Source organism: Natator depressus, chromosome 6 (assembly GCF_965152275.1).
Source record: "Natator depressus isolate rNatDep1 chromosome 6, rNatDep2.hap1, whole genome shotgun sequence".
Lineage (NCBI taxonomy): Eukaryota > Metazoa > Chordata > Testudines > Cheloniidae > Natator > Natator depressus.
This window is the reverse complement of record NC_134239.1, coordinates 68,412,523-68,427,206: the sequence shown is the minus strand read 5'-3', so window position 1 is coordinate 68,427,206 and position 14,684 is coordinate 68,412,523. Positions and strand designations below refer to the sequence as shown.

The 14,684-nt window shown below is 43.3% G+C and overlaps 1 protein-coding gene across 1 annotated transcript in view; it reads left to right on the top strand.

Moving 5' to 3' along the window:
- The window catches only part of STARD9 (StAR related lipid transfer domain containing 9), a 200,271-nt gene that overhangs the window by 120,536 nt on the left and 65,051 nt on the right, over positions 1-14,684 (top strand). The window contains exons 14-16 of the mRNA XM_074955639.1: positions 2,187-2,264; positions 3,925-3,999; positions 6,334-6,513. Coding sequence (XP_074811740.1) covers positions 2,187-2,264; positions 3,925-3,999; positions 6,334-6,513 — 333 coding nt within the window. The remainder of the gene's footprint in view (positions 1-2,186; positions 2,265-3,924; positions 4,000-6,333; positions 6,514-14,684) is intronic.

Here is a 14,684-nt window from a genome sequence, read left to right as displayed (position 1 = left end):
CTCCCAGTCCACTGGGTCTGCATCCCACACATTTCTGTCACTGGCTCCCAGTCCTAATCTCCTTGCCCAACCATTTCCAGCCTCCCCTCCCTCTTGGCTCCCAGTTTCCTTGCCCACCAATTCCAGTTGCCACAATTTCTCTGCCCACCCACCTCCAGTCCTAGTCTAACCAGACTCCTTGGCCTGATTTGCTCCTATCCTTCCCCCTGCACTCCATCCAGCTTTTGTCCCCTCTGCATTCAAGTCAGACAGCTTCCTCCTCCACTCTGCATGGGTGCTAGCATGAGGGGTCATTGAGAGCAGGAGAGACAGACTCCCTGCTCTCAGTTCCAGTGACTGACCCCACCCTACCATGGAGCAGTAATTTCAGGGAAAGTTCAGTTTTGCCCCTGTAGCCCTGGGCTGGCGCATTCTAAGTCTCTGTGGGGATGGTGCATGTCACACAAAAGAGCTCTGTTCAGTGAGGACAGAATCTTCAGAGCTTTTAGCTGCTAAAATCAAAGAAGTCTCTTCTCTTCTGAAGATGTGTGAACTGCAATTTTTCAAAGGCTTATAACTTGACCCAATTTGGGCTGAATTTGTCAAGGATGGCAAATGGCACATTCCTGACATAAAGCCAACCCCTTGCCAGATTTCAAGCCCAAAACATAGGGGGCACTAGATCTTTTCAAAGGAAAGCTCTTTATTTTATTTTTTTAACATGGGCAAAATGTATTTTTTTTTCTAGCCTTATTCTTGGAAATGGTTGAACCATTTTGGCTGAAATATTTTTTATTTTTTTTTATTCTATTTTTTTTTTTTTTTTAATCCTGAAGCAGAAAGATGAGGCATGGAAAATTTGAGCCCAAATGGTTAAAATTTGGCAAAGTTTTAAGAACTGAAAACAAGGTCTTATAATGGGACGTGTCAGGCAACATTAATTATAGGTGTTGCTAAGAGCCCCAATCATAATACTACATTGCCTTGGTTCTATAATCCGGATTCAGGCAAAATTACCCTTGAAATCTGTGCAGGAGTGAGGGCTGCAGGATCAGTTCTATTAGGACTCATAAGCAGTACCTATACATGGGAGTAGTCCCATTACATTCAAACAGCACTACTTGTGTGACTATTTGTATGAGTCCTTGAACTTCAATGAGCATTGAATTGGGCCCGTAGTTATCTCCTTCCTACATGTGTGTTCTCCTTCTTGGAGACTGAGTCCTTTGATGAAAAGCCTTCTGTATTTTATGGTTCCTGAGGGAGTCTACAGAAGTACAGTAGATTCTAGAATAAATGTCCTTTTTGTTTCCTTGTACAGTGTTATTGGAGAGAGAGGATGGCTCATTGGTTAGGGCACTAGCCTAAGCCCTGGTCTACAGTACAAAATTATGTTGGTATAACTACGTTTCCCAGGGGTATGGAAAATCGACACCCCTGAGCAACACAGTTAATCCGATCTAACTCCTGTTCTAGTCAGTGCTATGTCAATGGGAGGGCTTCTCCCATTGACATAGCTACTGCCTCTCGGGGTGGTGGAGTGCCTATGCCGCTGAGAGATGCTCTCCCATCAACATAGATAGTGTCTTCACTAACCGCTACAACGGTTCAGCTGCACTGCAGCAGTGCTGTAAGTGCAGACAAGTTCTAAGCCTTGGGAGACCTGGGTTCAATTCCCTGCTCCATCATAGGCTTCCTGTGTGACCTTGGGCAAGTCACTTAAGCTACATCTACACTTACAGGAGTGTGTAGAGAACAAGCAACCACATGTCTAGCTACATGCCACAGTGAAAGGCTCCAGCAGTGGGGAGGCAGCAGGGAAAGGCTCCAGCAGACTCTCTGTGGTGAGGAAAGGCTTTGGTATCAGGGAAAGCTCTGGCAGCAGTGAGGTGCCAGAGCCTTTCCCTGCTACCTTTCCCCTGCCAGAGCCTTGCCTGCTGCTTGCACCTTTCACCATGGAAGAGAGAGGCTCTGGCAGCAGGGAGACAGAGGTATCCTAAGAGCTCTACAATAATTGGGGTACAATGTAAGGAATGGCAGCTTTTATTTAAAATTCACACCCTCCCCCCCATAGAAAATCTGAATTTTATTTTAACGTCCTTTCTTAACAGAGTTGTTTTGGAATAACCATCTGTAAGGGAAGTCATTGTCTTTTTACTAGATTATTATTTTTAAGTATGATTGATAATCATCTCTTAATGTTTCAGGATGCAAATGTAAAACTGATTAGAGAACTCCGAGAGGAAATAGATAGATTAAAAACTATGCTGATGAGCTTTGAACTGGTATGTATGAATTCTTATCTTAACTGAACCCTCAGTAATGATTTTGGTAGCTATATAACCATAATTTTATGTGTTACAACTTTCTTTACATTTGTTGAATGGGACTGGGAGGGAATGACTCTATTAATTCTTTTAGTGTCTTTATCATGGTTTTGCAGCAGCTGCACCTCTGCCAGAAAGGCTACACTCTCTGGTATTGTTTCTTAATGACCCTTAAGCATAAGCTGTTAAGCAATTATTAGAAAGGGCCTCCTCTCAATCTCTAGGATGGATAGGCTGATTTGGCTAGCCAAGCAGACCCCTACAGTGAAATATACATTCCATTATACAGTACAGGAGCACCAGGCTAGTAACAAAACCAGATAGAATATTAATAATTAATAAAGAGCACCACCACACTTGTCATAGTCCTTTTCTAAGAAAATGACTAATAGTAGTTTAGGGTTAGAACAGAGGTGGGCAAACTACGGCCCATGGGCCACATCCGGCCCACGGAACCCTCCTGCCTGTCCCCTGAGTTCCTGGTCCGGGAGGCTAGCCCCCAGCCCTTCACCTGCTGTTCCCCCTCTCCCGCAGCCTCAGCTCACTGCGCCACCAGCACAATGGTCTGGGCAGCAGTGCAGTTGCAGAGCTGCGGCCTGACCCAGTGCTCTGTGCTGCGCAGGTGGCGTGGCCGGCTCTATCGGCTGCCTGTCCTGGTGCTCCGGGCTGCGCGGCTGTAGCACCACCAGCCGCCAGTGCTCCAGGCAGTGCAGTAAGGGGGCAGGGAGCAGGGCGGGTTGGCTAGAGGGCAGGGGAGTTCAGGGTGGTGGTCAGGGAGCAGGGGTGTGGATAGGGGTTGGGGCGGTCAGAGGGCGGGGAACAGTGGGGTTGATGGGGGGGGCAGTCAGGAAGGAGAGGGGGCAGTCAGGGGCAGGGGTTCTGGGGGCAGTCACGGGACAGGGAGAAGGGATGGTTGGATGGGGCAGGGGTCCCAGGGGGGCAGTAAGGAATGAGAGGAAGGGTTGGATGGGGTGGGGAGTCCGGGGGCAGTAAGGGGACAGGGAACGGGTAGATGAGGCAGGAGTCCGGGGGGGGGGGCTGTCAGGGAGCAAGTAGAGGGGTGGTCGGATAGGGGACGGGGGCCAGGCCATGCCTGGCTGTTTGGGGAGACTCAGCCTCCCCTATCTGTCCCTCCATACCATTTCGGAAACCCGATGTGGCCCTCAGGCCAAAAAGTTTGCCTGCCCCTGGGTTAGAACGTAGTCTGCGCTCCCTGAGAGACGATGGGAACCGACTCTGAAACATAAAATACAGCTAGCATTCTTTGTTGTTTTCCTGCATGTTTGCTGCTTCATTTGGACCAGTTGGGAGCTTTAGCACATTTGTGTCACTACTCCTCTTGCAGGTAGAGGCCAAGACTACACTAGCTCTGAGCTTCCCCACACAGAGACAGGGTAGTGCAAAAGCAGTATTTAACTATTCTTTCACAGTATCATACAAGGAGTAAGTAACTAGAAAGTATTTCCTGAGTAAATTTGGAGGGTAAAATCAAATGTCTGCCTACATTATCTTTACTTCTGTTGCTTCACTTCTCTGAAATCAGAGTGTTTGACAGAACTTGCCTGCCTGAGTTGTGAGTAAGAAAACAGACAGATTTCTGTAATATTTGTTTGTACAGAGGAATTCTAGCCCTTCTTGGAGTGATGACAGAGATGGAAATCTGACAGAATTGGTTCTTCAGAATGAAATGAAGGTGGGTATATTTTATTAATCTCCCCTCGCACACACTTTGATAGGGACAGTGACATCTTTTTTAAACAGTGAAAATGTTCCCATATTAACGCTTTTATGCCTGCTGATGGAATATCCATATTTTTCAGCAGGTCTTTCATAAAACTTCCATTCTACTGAATGGCAGGTGTAGTGCATTCAATTCTCAACAAGCATGTAAAATGTCCTTAATAGTACATGGTATAGTTTTCATATCTATGTAACCTGGCCATTTTAGAGTTTTCTGTAGCACCAATCACTGTAGAAACAATGTGCTTCTCAGGTAAATTAGTTGTATGAGTTGAGGTACCAAGTGGACTTCAAGGAGAGGAGTTTTCTACCCTTCTCCCTGAAGTGGTTAGGAAGACTGAAACAATGAAAAGTGATAATTCTGTTGTCTGCAAGTACTTCCTGAGGGGTTAACTTCCGAGCTCCATTTGAGTGCAGAAGAGCTTTGGTCTTGCAGAACTCCTAAAGAGCATAGGGCTGAAGCTCTGCCTCTCACCAAACTGACTTGGTCAGCAGCAGTGCAAGCTTCCCCCGCTGCCCCATCAGTTCACTGTCAATCCTCACCTTGAAAGACCACATCTTGGGGGTGTAATAAAGGGGACACTTGTCAACTTAATCTAATATCTGTATGACTTTTTTGTATCTACTGTTTGTTACAAGTAGCACCCAAGATTACTGTAACTTACAGAATTTAGCAAAAAAACAAAAAGCACTTTCCCTTTTTAAAGTTTGTTTAAATTGTGCTTTTGACTGTTCCACTGTTTTCCCTGTACAGTCCATGAGTATAGCACTAATTGACTAGCAAAAGAAAACTTCATAATTATCAGCAAGGGTGCAGAAAAACGCTCAACTTTTGTTTTTAGAGAAATATTTCATAACAATCACTATTTAAAGAATGTTCTGCTAGAATTGAAGTCTTCAAAAATTGGTCAGTTTTGAAAAACTCAAGTTGACAGTGTCCCTTTAAGTCATCATGGTCTAGTCTGTCATTGACCTCTCTGCTAAGACCATCAAAACCTGTGACAAATGTGATTGTGGTTTTGTGATATGGACACTTGTCCTTTAAGACCTGAACTGAGACCACCAATGTATTTCATAAAGTTGCTGTACAATTATCAAACGGTTAATGACATTTAGACTACAGAGATAACATTAAGGACAAGAAATCACCACTAACCTGGAGTGGATTTGAAGATCTTAATTTTAAAGTTCAGTGAGGGTTATAACAACACAAACAAAGATTATTTTAAAGGTTATGAAAAACACCTTGAGAATGTATCCTTTGATATTTTGGAGTAAGTTTTGAATGAGCTAAGTTGGTGGTTCTCAAACTTTTTTTTCCATGGACCACTTGAAAATTGCTGAGGGTCTTGGCGGACCACTTAATGATCTTTCCAAATGTTGTTTGTACCGTTAGCTAACTTTCGTAAAGTGCTTTGGATATAAGTGCTATATAAAAAAACCTTAATAAAAAATGTGGTTTTTTTTTGTTCTACAAACAAAAGCACACCACTCATATTTTAATAACAGTCGTCTTACCTTTCTAATGCAATGGATGTGTCCTCTCTTCCCCGCCGCGGCAGCTCCCGAGCTGGGACTGGCAAGGAGTGGGGGTCTCTGCTTCTCTCTCCTGCTGCGGCTGCCCCCGAGCTGCGGCTGGAAAGGAGGGGGTTTTCTCCCTGGCAGCTGCAGCCCTGGAGCTGGGGAAAGTCACCTCTTTCTCTGGCCGCCGCAACCCTGCAGATCCCAAATTTCCCCCCACCCGCTCTTCTCACCCCACTGCCACCTACACCCTATTCCTTCCAAGGCCACCACCTCACCTTACATGTGCATCTTCTCCAGGGTCCAGGCACCTAATTAGTGGAGCCATGCACGCATTAATTAGGTGGGTGGCCCTTCATTCTCTCATGTGCGCCTGCCCAGGCGCACACCTTAAAGGGAACTATCCTTGGACAACCTGAATGGAGCTCGTGGACCACTGGTGGTCCACGGACCACCGTTTGAGAACCTCTGAGCTAAGTCACCATTTCCCCTTGGATTGGTGCAACATTCACCTGCATTTTTGCGCACATGAAATACATTTCAGGTGCAATTCTAATTTTGTGTCTAGTGATGTGCTTTTCACCTAGAATTGGAAGTACCCAGGTTTGCACCCACAATTCAGTGGAAGATAGAAATTTTGCAAGAGTAAATTGCATCAGCAAAAGGGAAGCTGTCCTTTTGGAAAAAAATGATATTTTGAGATATACCTAACTTGCTGTGTAAATAAAATCTTTAGTGTTAACTTCCTTTTCTGACCTTCCTTAAGATTGAACAGCTGACCAAAGACTGGAGCAATAAGTGGACTGACAGGAAAGCCATAATGGAAGAATACAGTGTGGACATCAACAAAGAAAAAGCTGGAGTGATAATAGATTCCAATTTACCTCATTTAATGGCAGTGAATGATGATATCCTCAGTACTGGAGTTGTGCTTTATCATCTCAGGGTGAGATAATATAATCACTTCTTTCATTTTGTTTGACTTTCAATAGGTGTCTTTCCTTTAGGAATAGAGAACTCGATTGGGTGGCATTACAACGGCAATTATCAAACTGCAAAAAGCTGTATTGCAAGACACACACCAAAAACTCTACAAAAAGACAGTCACATTGGTAACAGGACAACAGTAAAAAACAAAGGGGAAACCATCTGTTCTCCACCATCTGTACAAAACAAGATGCATTCAGCTGAATATTAAGATGACCTTTATCAGTGCATATGCAAAACTTATGGAAAAGTGTGTGTGCATACATGCAAAAGCAAACTTGTTGCCCAGCTGCCCAGATACGCATGCAAGCAACTGTTTGCGCACACAGAATGGGTGCATGTCACTTTTTGTGGGCTCAGTAGCATTTCAGGGCAACTGCTCCTGTATTCCCCCTCCATGGTCCAGCATGGGCACCCATTCTAGGCTCCAGGCTCCTCAAGCTGTCACCTCTCTTGGGCAGAGACCCATGTCTCTCTCCCTCCTGAACAGTTTTTTTTTCCAGGCTGCACAGTTCCCTGCCTACATTGTGTTATCCCTAGCAAGTCAGACTGCCTAAACAAGCCAACATCTGTGTTTTAGCATAATTGCCAGCAGTTATAAGCTACTACACAGCCCTTTATAAGGAAGCACATTTATTCTTAAGGTGAAAGCATTACAGAGAAAACATATAGAAAAGAATAAAAGTTCTTGTGTGCATGCTAAAAGCTTTCCAGATATTACCCATCAGTTTTATGGGACCTTAGTAGGCCAAAGTCCTTTCAGTTTTTCCCAGGGATTGGACCCCCTGGGATAGAAGGTTCTGTCCGTTTGCTGGATCAGAACAAAGGCCCCAAGTCAGTTTGAACTCAGGCTATTTATCCAAAAGTCTCCTCTTTGTCTTTGGGTCTCTGTAGAATCAACTTCGAAATACTTTATATGTGCCTGTCCGGGTGGTGGTACTTCTCTGGAGTGAATTTGCGTATTCACCCTCCACTGTGCTTAGTTTCTGGAAGGCAGTGGTCAGCCTCCCCCATGGTATTACATACAATCCCTGGCCCACAATGATGCAAAAGATTAATACACTAAGATTTCCCTAAAACATTGCAGGAAATTGCCATATCTGTCACTGGATTAATTGTTTGTGTCAAAGTATACATGCAGAAGCTTAAAATTTGGCCAGGTGTTATAACATAAACATGTTATTACAGCCTTCACATGGAATGAGTGATGGTAGTAGCCAGGAACACCAGAACCTGTGTAGAAGTTGGGGGGTGGGGCTATCAGTGCCAGAACTGTGGCCCACCACCGGCACCTCGTCTTCTCCCCGAGGCCCTACCCTCTGGCCAGGCTGGAAGCCAGAGCCAGGCTGTGATAAGAGTCACCCAGGGAGCCCAGGACTTTGCTTAGGAGCAAAGTCTCACTGCAAGTCCTCCCAGTAGAAACCACTTTTTAAAATGGGACTTAGGTCACTCGGGTCTGATTCTGAAAAGTATTTAAACAGGCAGATAAGCTTCTGGTGGGACTTTCAAAGTGCCTAGCACTTAGCTGCCATTGATTTTTATGATTTCCCATTGAAACCAATGAGAGTTATCTACCCGGCTGCTTTTGAAAATCCCACTAAGCACTTATCTGCATCTTTAGGTGCTTAAATATCTCTAAAAATCTCATTCTTAGGCACATCTGAAAATTTTACCCAGTGTTTTAGACACCTGGTTTTTTTGGCTGCAGCATGCCACTTTAACTGTTTGATGCCACAAGCTAGTACTGGCAAACAGTGACATGGCACATCTAGCTTGCCTGCTATAGACAAAAGGTGGTTTGCAACATGCATTTGTTTCACTGACATTTATCTTTGACAGAAAATGCTGCAAACCCTCCTCCTTCTTTAGAATCCTAACTTTTTTTCTGACAGCAAACATGACTTGGAGATCAGGTCAGCGCAGTGATCACAATTATTGATTAGGGCAATGCTTTTTTCTTTGTGTGATGTTGTGGAGAATACTGTCTGGGATAATTCATCCTTCGAAAAACCTGTCAGGTTATATGTTAACCTGGTTTTCCAGCACAAACAAAAATGTGTTTGAGGGAACTGTTATCAGCTTTCTTGTCCTTTAATGTTATCTCTGTAGTCTAAATATTTTGCTCTATAACACTAGTTTTATGTCTTCCTCTCTTTGATTTTCAACTAATCTAAAACTGAAATTCAAAATGAATCATGGTAACTGCCATCGTTGTTATAGTAAACAATGGTGTACACTTTGAACTGTCACTCACATTACTTATTTATTATTACATGATTTCTTTTCTTATTACATGTATTAATCCAGTTGTCAAGTCCAGCAACTGTCTCTGAGAGCTCCTGTAAAAGAGTGCTGTATGCTGGGATCCAGTTCAGGAATGGTGTGCCACATCTGTATTAACAATTCCTATGAGCAATGTATTTTTCTTTTTCCTTTTCTAAACTAACTCCTTCCTTGTCTTAAACTAGCCTGTAAGCAACAGGCCTTTTCAAATGGCAAGAACATTTTGTCGAGGCAAGGTGGGTGAGGGAATATCTTTTATTGGACCAACTTCTGCTGGTGAGAGAGACAAGTTTTTGAGCCACACACAGAGCTCTTCTGAAGGCTCTGAAGAAGAGCTCTGTGTGGCTCAAAAGCTTGTCTCTCTTACCAGCAGAAGTTGGTCCAATAAAAGATTTTACCTCACACACCTTGTGTCTCTGATATCCTAGGACCAACCGTTACAATTACATCACATAGAACATACTGAGAATGCAATTATGTTGTTCTACTGTGTGTGTTAATTGCCGTGGAGGAAGAATATATTGCTCCACCGGAGCAAAAACCTGCTTTAGATGCCTATGAAACCTGCTTCAGAAAACAGAAAAGCACTGTTAGTTTAAAATGTGATTTTTGACTTAAAAATGGTATAGCTTTTAACTAGGGCTGACCGTTAACTGCTGTTAATGCCTACAATAAACACTCAGCACAATTAATGCGTTAATTTCTTTAATGCACATTAATCGCAGACCCTTTGGGTGGGAGGGCAGCATGAGCTGCTCCAAAGAACCTGTCTGGTCAGGCACAGTAATACAAGCCGCCACCAGAGGGCTGGAAAAGGAGGCTACAGAAAGTAAGGTAGTTCTCATTCCTGCGTTTTTCAAGTGAAAACAGGACAGCCAGGGCAGGGGCTCACCAGAGCAGCCCCGTCCCTTGCAGGGCTCACCCGAACTGCCCTCCCCATGCCTGCTGCGGCTGGAGAACAATTAATCGCGATTAATTTTCTTAATTGCTTGACAGCCCTACTTTTAACATCAGTGCTGTAGAAGGCATTGGGTCGCACCTCTGGTGGAGTTCCTGAGGGGTTCAAAATTTGTATTAGGTCAGATTGCAAGTGCTCAAAGCAACGGTAACTTCAATTACTCTGAGGATAGGACAACCCAAAAAGTGGCCAGTACTGGCTAGAAAGGGAGCATGGTCAGGGCAACCAGTGAGTGCTCTGATTCTGCACCTCCCATCAGCTTTGCATTGATGGAGCTGTGATGGAAATTAAAGCTGCACCACGCAGAAACCCTACAAAGGCAACTGCTTGCACTCCAGAGGGATAAATTACCCATGAGGCACAAAGGGGTGTAATTGGAGCAAGGAGGTATAACTTACCCTTTTCTCTGCCAACTTTTTTATAGTTGGCCCATGATTGTAGTTGCAAGACAGTTTAGTATGTTGTTGTTCAAGGAGTCCTGCATTTAATGGCCATGCCCTCCATGCACAGTGTTCTTTGTGGAACAAATTCAGATACCAAAGACCAATTTTTTAAATTACCCTCTATATGTGAGCCTGCAAATACTGAACACGTACATACAAATCGGGTAGTTACATGGGGTTTTGTATTCAATTTGCAGGTGCAGGTTTAGAGGCCCATTTGAAAAATTGGCCTGGGTGATTTGTTTCTTGCAAAGGTGCATCTTTCAAGAGTTCTTGCTCTTTGCTTTGACATTTTTCTTATTTGGAAATTGTAGCATTTGGAATTTGTGCTTGTGGATCTGTTCAGTGATTCATTCTCACATTTGGTCTGAAGTGCCTGATTTTCTGGCTGAATGCTTTTATTTGAACTAAATACATAGGCATAACCCTTCCTTCCATTGTAAAAAAAATAAAATAAAATAAACTTGTAAATTGCATACCTACAACTTTGGTGCTGCAGTCCAAAGGCAGAGTTTTACTACTACTTTGAAGGCGTATTACCAGTGAGGTGAATGCAACTAAAGGTCTCCTCCATTGATTGGCATAGAATACATAGATATTGTAACTGACAAGTAGTCTGTGGAATTATTTTTGTTAGCCATTTCAAAATAAATAATTGAAAGTATTAGTGATGCAGCTGTAAATGTCAATGTTAGTAGACATTCATATTGAATTTTGACAACATTAATCTCAGCTGTATATAGAAAGTAGTCACTACTACTTAAAGCACACTTTTTTAAAGCTAGTCCTTCCATATTATAATGTACTGATTTGCAAACAGTAAAGTATTCCATGTGCTACTTTTGACAAAACCTAAAGTGGTTAACAGATCTCCATTTTAATGGAGAAAAGCTAGTCTGAAGGCTCACCGATAGGACTCATATAAGGCCTCTTATTAAGTTTGTTTCACTTACACTAACATCTTTGTCCCCTCTTTCTTTGCTCCTAGATGCTGCCTTTTCTTTTCTTTGTGCTTTGCCTCTTTTAGGCTCTGGTGTCTGTTACTTCCATCTGAACAACAAGAAGGTAAAATTTAGTGTTCCTTATGTTTTTGTGCAACAGCACTGCACCATCATTCTATACTTTTTTCAGGGAAGGAAAAGGCAGCCAACTTCGAATCATATTGTGCAAGCAGTGTGTTCTCCATTATTCTCTTCTTGTGTCCTACTTCATATACAGTAGATTTTACAATAGCTTAGCGACATGTTGTTGTCAGCTGTCTTTTGTGAAGAGTATCTTTTTCCTTTTGATTTTAATAGCTCATTAGGGTCTGAAGTTTAAACTGTAGGATCTATTTGTATTGGTGTAAAAAGGATTAGTCCATTTGTGTAGTAAAGTCTTTTGAGAGATGTGTTTTCAAAACTGAAGTGCAAAAATATATTCCCTAATACAGTAAAAGCTGTGTTATCCGGCACTTTACCAACTGGAAAGCTCTATAAACTGGCATTTCTGATCTTCATTCAAAGTCCAGTTTATAGTGTGGTTGGCACGGGGCCGGCAGGCTCCCTACCTGGCTCCGCATGACTCCCCAGGAGCGTCAACATGTCCCTGCTGCTCCTAGGCGGAGGAACGGCCATGATGGGCTCTGAGTGCGGGGGAGGGGGAGCTCAGGGCAGGGGGTTGAGGCAGTGTTCCCTCTAATTTTTTCCATCCATATGCGGAATGAATTTTGTTATGTGCACCATATCGAGGTATGTGCGGATGTGCGCCACCAGTAGAAACCAAAAACCTAGATATAATATTTTTTTAAAAGTTACCATAGGGATAATTACTCCAGCCAGGACAGGTTAGGCATTTTAGAACTCACTATTCAAAGCATTAAATTTAAGTGTAAGAGAAATAAAAATTATGAAATGCATAGACCAGCCAAAACACTAAAACAACGCACTTTGAAAGAAGTATCAAGAAGTAACAAGCACCACCACAACAATACAAGTATGTATGGGGAGGTGAGTGTGAAAGACAGGGTGTGCGCGCAATGGAGACACATGCTGCAGGTGCGTGCGTTGCCCCTTGAAGTACACTGACCCCACTTTAAGTAGATCTGTTGCCCTTTTAAGTAGATCAGCAGGTTCAGACATAAGAGCATCTGCCAGCAAGCTCCCTCCATCCTGAGCCCTGTTGTGCCACCCCCTCTCTATAGAGATGGGGTACAGGGGAGGGGATCACCCTGACATCAGCCCCCCTCCCTGCTCTGCACAGCAAGTAGGAGGCTCCTGGGAGCAGCTCCAAGGCAGAGGGCAGGAGCAGCACACGGCAGTGGGCGGAAGGACACCTGAACTGCGCGACGCTTGATAGCCTGCTTATAGCTTACAGAGAACTTAGGGTTGGGTGGTTGGCACCAGGGGCTGCCCCAGCAGCGGCTGGCACGGCTGCGGAAGTCATGGAGGTCCCGGAAAGTCACGGAATCCGTGACTTCTGAGAGACTCACAGCTTTGCTTATAGCTTCTTCTCATAGGAAAACAAGCTGACAGGGTCATTACCCAAGTGGGCTCTTCCTTTAATGAAGGAGAGTGACAAATGAATTTAGAGTCTTTGACCTCCAGTTGTCACGCACAATGATCACTTGCTTTGAAATTAGCACTTTTCTGTTAAAGTTCTTCATTTGCATTCCACACGGCTTCTTTCTCGTTTGATGAGTTTAGTTACAGGCGTGTACACAATGTAAATTATAATGGGATATAGATAAGTGAAAACAATGGAAGTAACATCCCATTAGTTTCCATGAAGTTTAAACACCTAATCATTGTCATTGCCCTTCTCTGAACTTTTCCCAGTTCTAATGTATCCTTTTCGAGATGGAGCAACCAGAACTGCACTCAGTATTCAAATACCATGGATGTATATTGTGCCATTATGATATTTTGTGTCTTATTATCTATCCCCTTCCTAATGGTTCTATCATTCTGTTAGCTTTTGTGACTGCTGCTGCACACTGAGTAGATGTTTTCAGAGAACTATCCAGGGTTGACTCCAAGATCTCTTTTTTGAGTGGTGACAAGTAATTTAGACCCTATCATTTTATGTGCATAGCTGGAATTATTTTTTCCAATGTGCATTACTCAGCATTTACCAACATTGAATTTCATCTGCCATTTTGTTGCCCAGTCCCCCAGTTTTATGAGGTGCCTTCGTAAATCTCAGCTGTCAGTCTTGGACATTGTATCATCTATAAATTTTGCCACCTTACTGTTCACTCCCTTTTACAGATCATTTATGAATATGTTGAATAGCACGGGTCCCTGTACAGATCCTTGGGGGACTTGGCTATCTGCCTCTCTCCACTGTGAAAACTGACCATTTATTCCTATCCTTTGTTTCCTGTCTTTTAACCAGTTACTGGTCCATGAGGGGTCCTTCCTTCTTATCCCATGACTGCTTACTTTGGTTAAGAGCCTTTGGTGAGGGACCTTGTCAAAGGTTTTCTGAAAGTCCAAGTACACTATGTCCACTGGATCACCCTTGTCCACATATTTGTTGACCCCCTCAGAGAATTCTAATAGATTGGTGAGGCATGATTTCCTTTTATAAAAGCCGTGTTAACTCAGTCTCAACATATTCTGTTTATCTAGATATCTGATAATTCTGTTCTTGACTATAGTTTCAACCAGTTTGCCTGGTTAGGCTTACTGCCTGTAATTGCCAGCATCAATTCTGAAGCCCCCCCCCTTTTTTTTTTTAAATTGGCACTACATTAGCTATCCTTCAGTCATCTGGTGCAGATGCTGATTTAATTGATAGGTTACGTACCAGAATTAGTAGTTCTACAATTTCATATTTGAGTTCCTTCAGAACTCTTGCGAGAATACCATCTGGTCTTGGTGACTTATTACTATTTAGTTTATCATTTTGTTCCACACCCTCCTTTACCAACACCTCAGCCTGGAACAGTTCCTGTTGTTTGTCACCTAAAAGAAATGGCTCAGGTTTGGGGATTTCTCCCACATCCACTGCAGTGAAGACAGATGCAAAGAATTAATTTAGCTTTTCCACGATGGCTTTGTCTTCCTCGAGTGTTTCTTTAGCATGTCAGTTGTCCAATGCCCCACTTGGACTATTTGGCAGGCTTCCTGCTTCAGATGTACTTAAAATATTTTTTGCTGTTAGTTTGGGTCTTTAACTAGTTGCCCTTTGCATTCTTTCTTGGCCTGCCTCATTATGCTTTTACACTTGATTTACCACAGTTTATGTTTCTTTATATTTTCCTCTGTAGGATTTGATTTTTAAAGGATGCCTTTTTGCCTCTAACCACCTCTTCTACTCTGTTTAGCCTGGGAAGGGGGTTCACTCATCACAAATAGTATCTCTTTGTGGCTGCTCTGGGGATCAACTCTCACCCGGTCTGATGCTTTCTTCCATCAGTTACTCAAGCTGTGACCCCTCTCTCTCTCTCTCTTTGTGACTTAG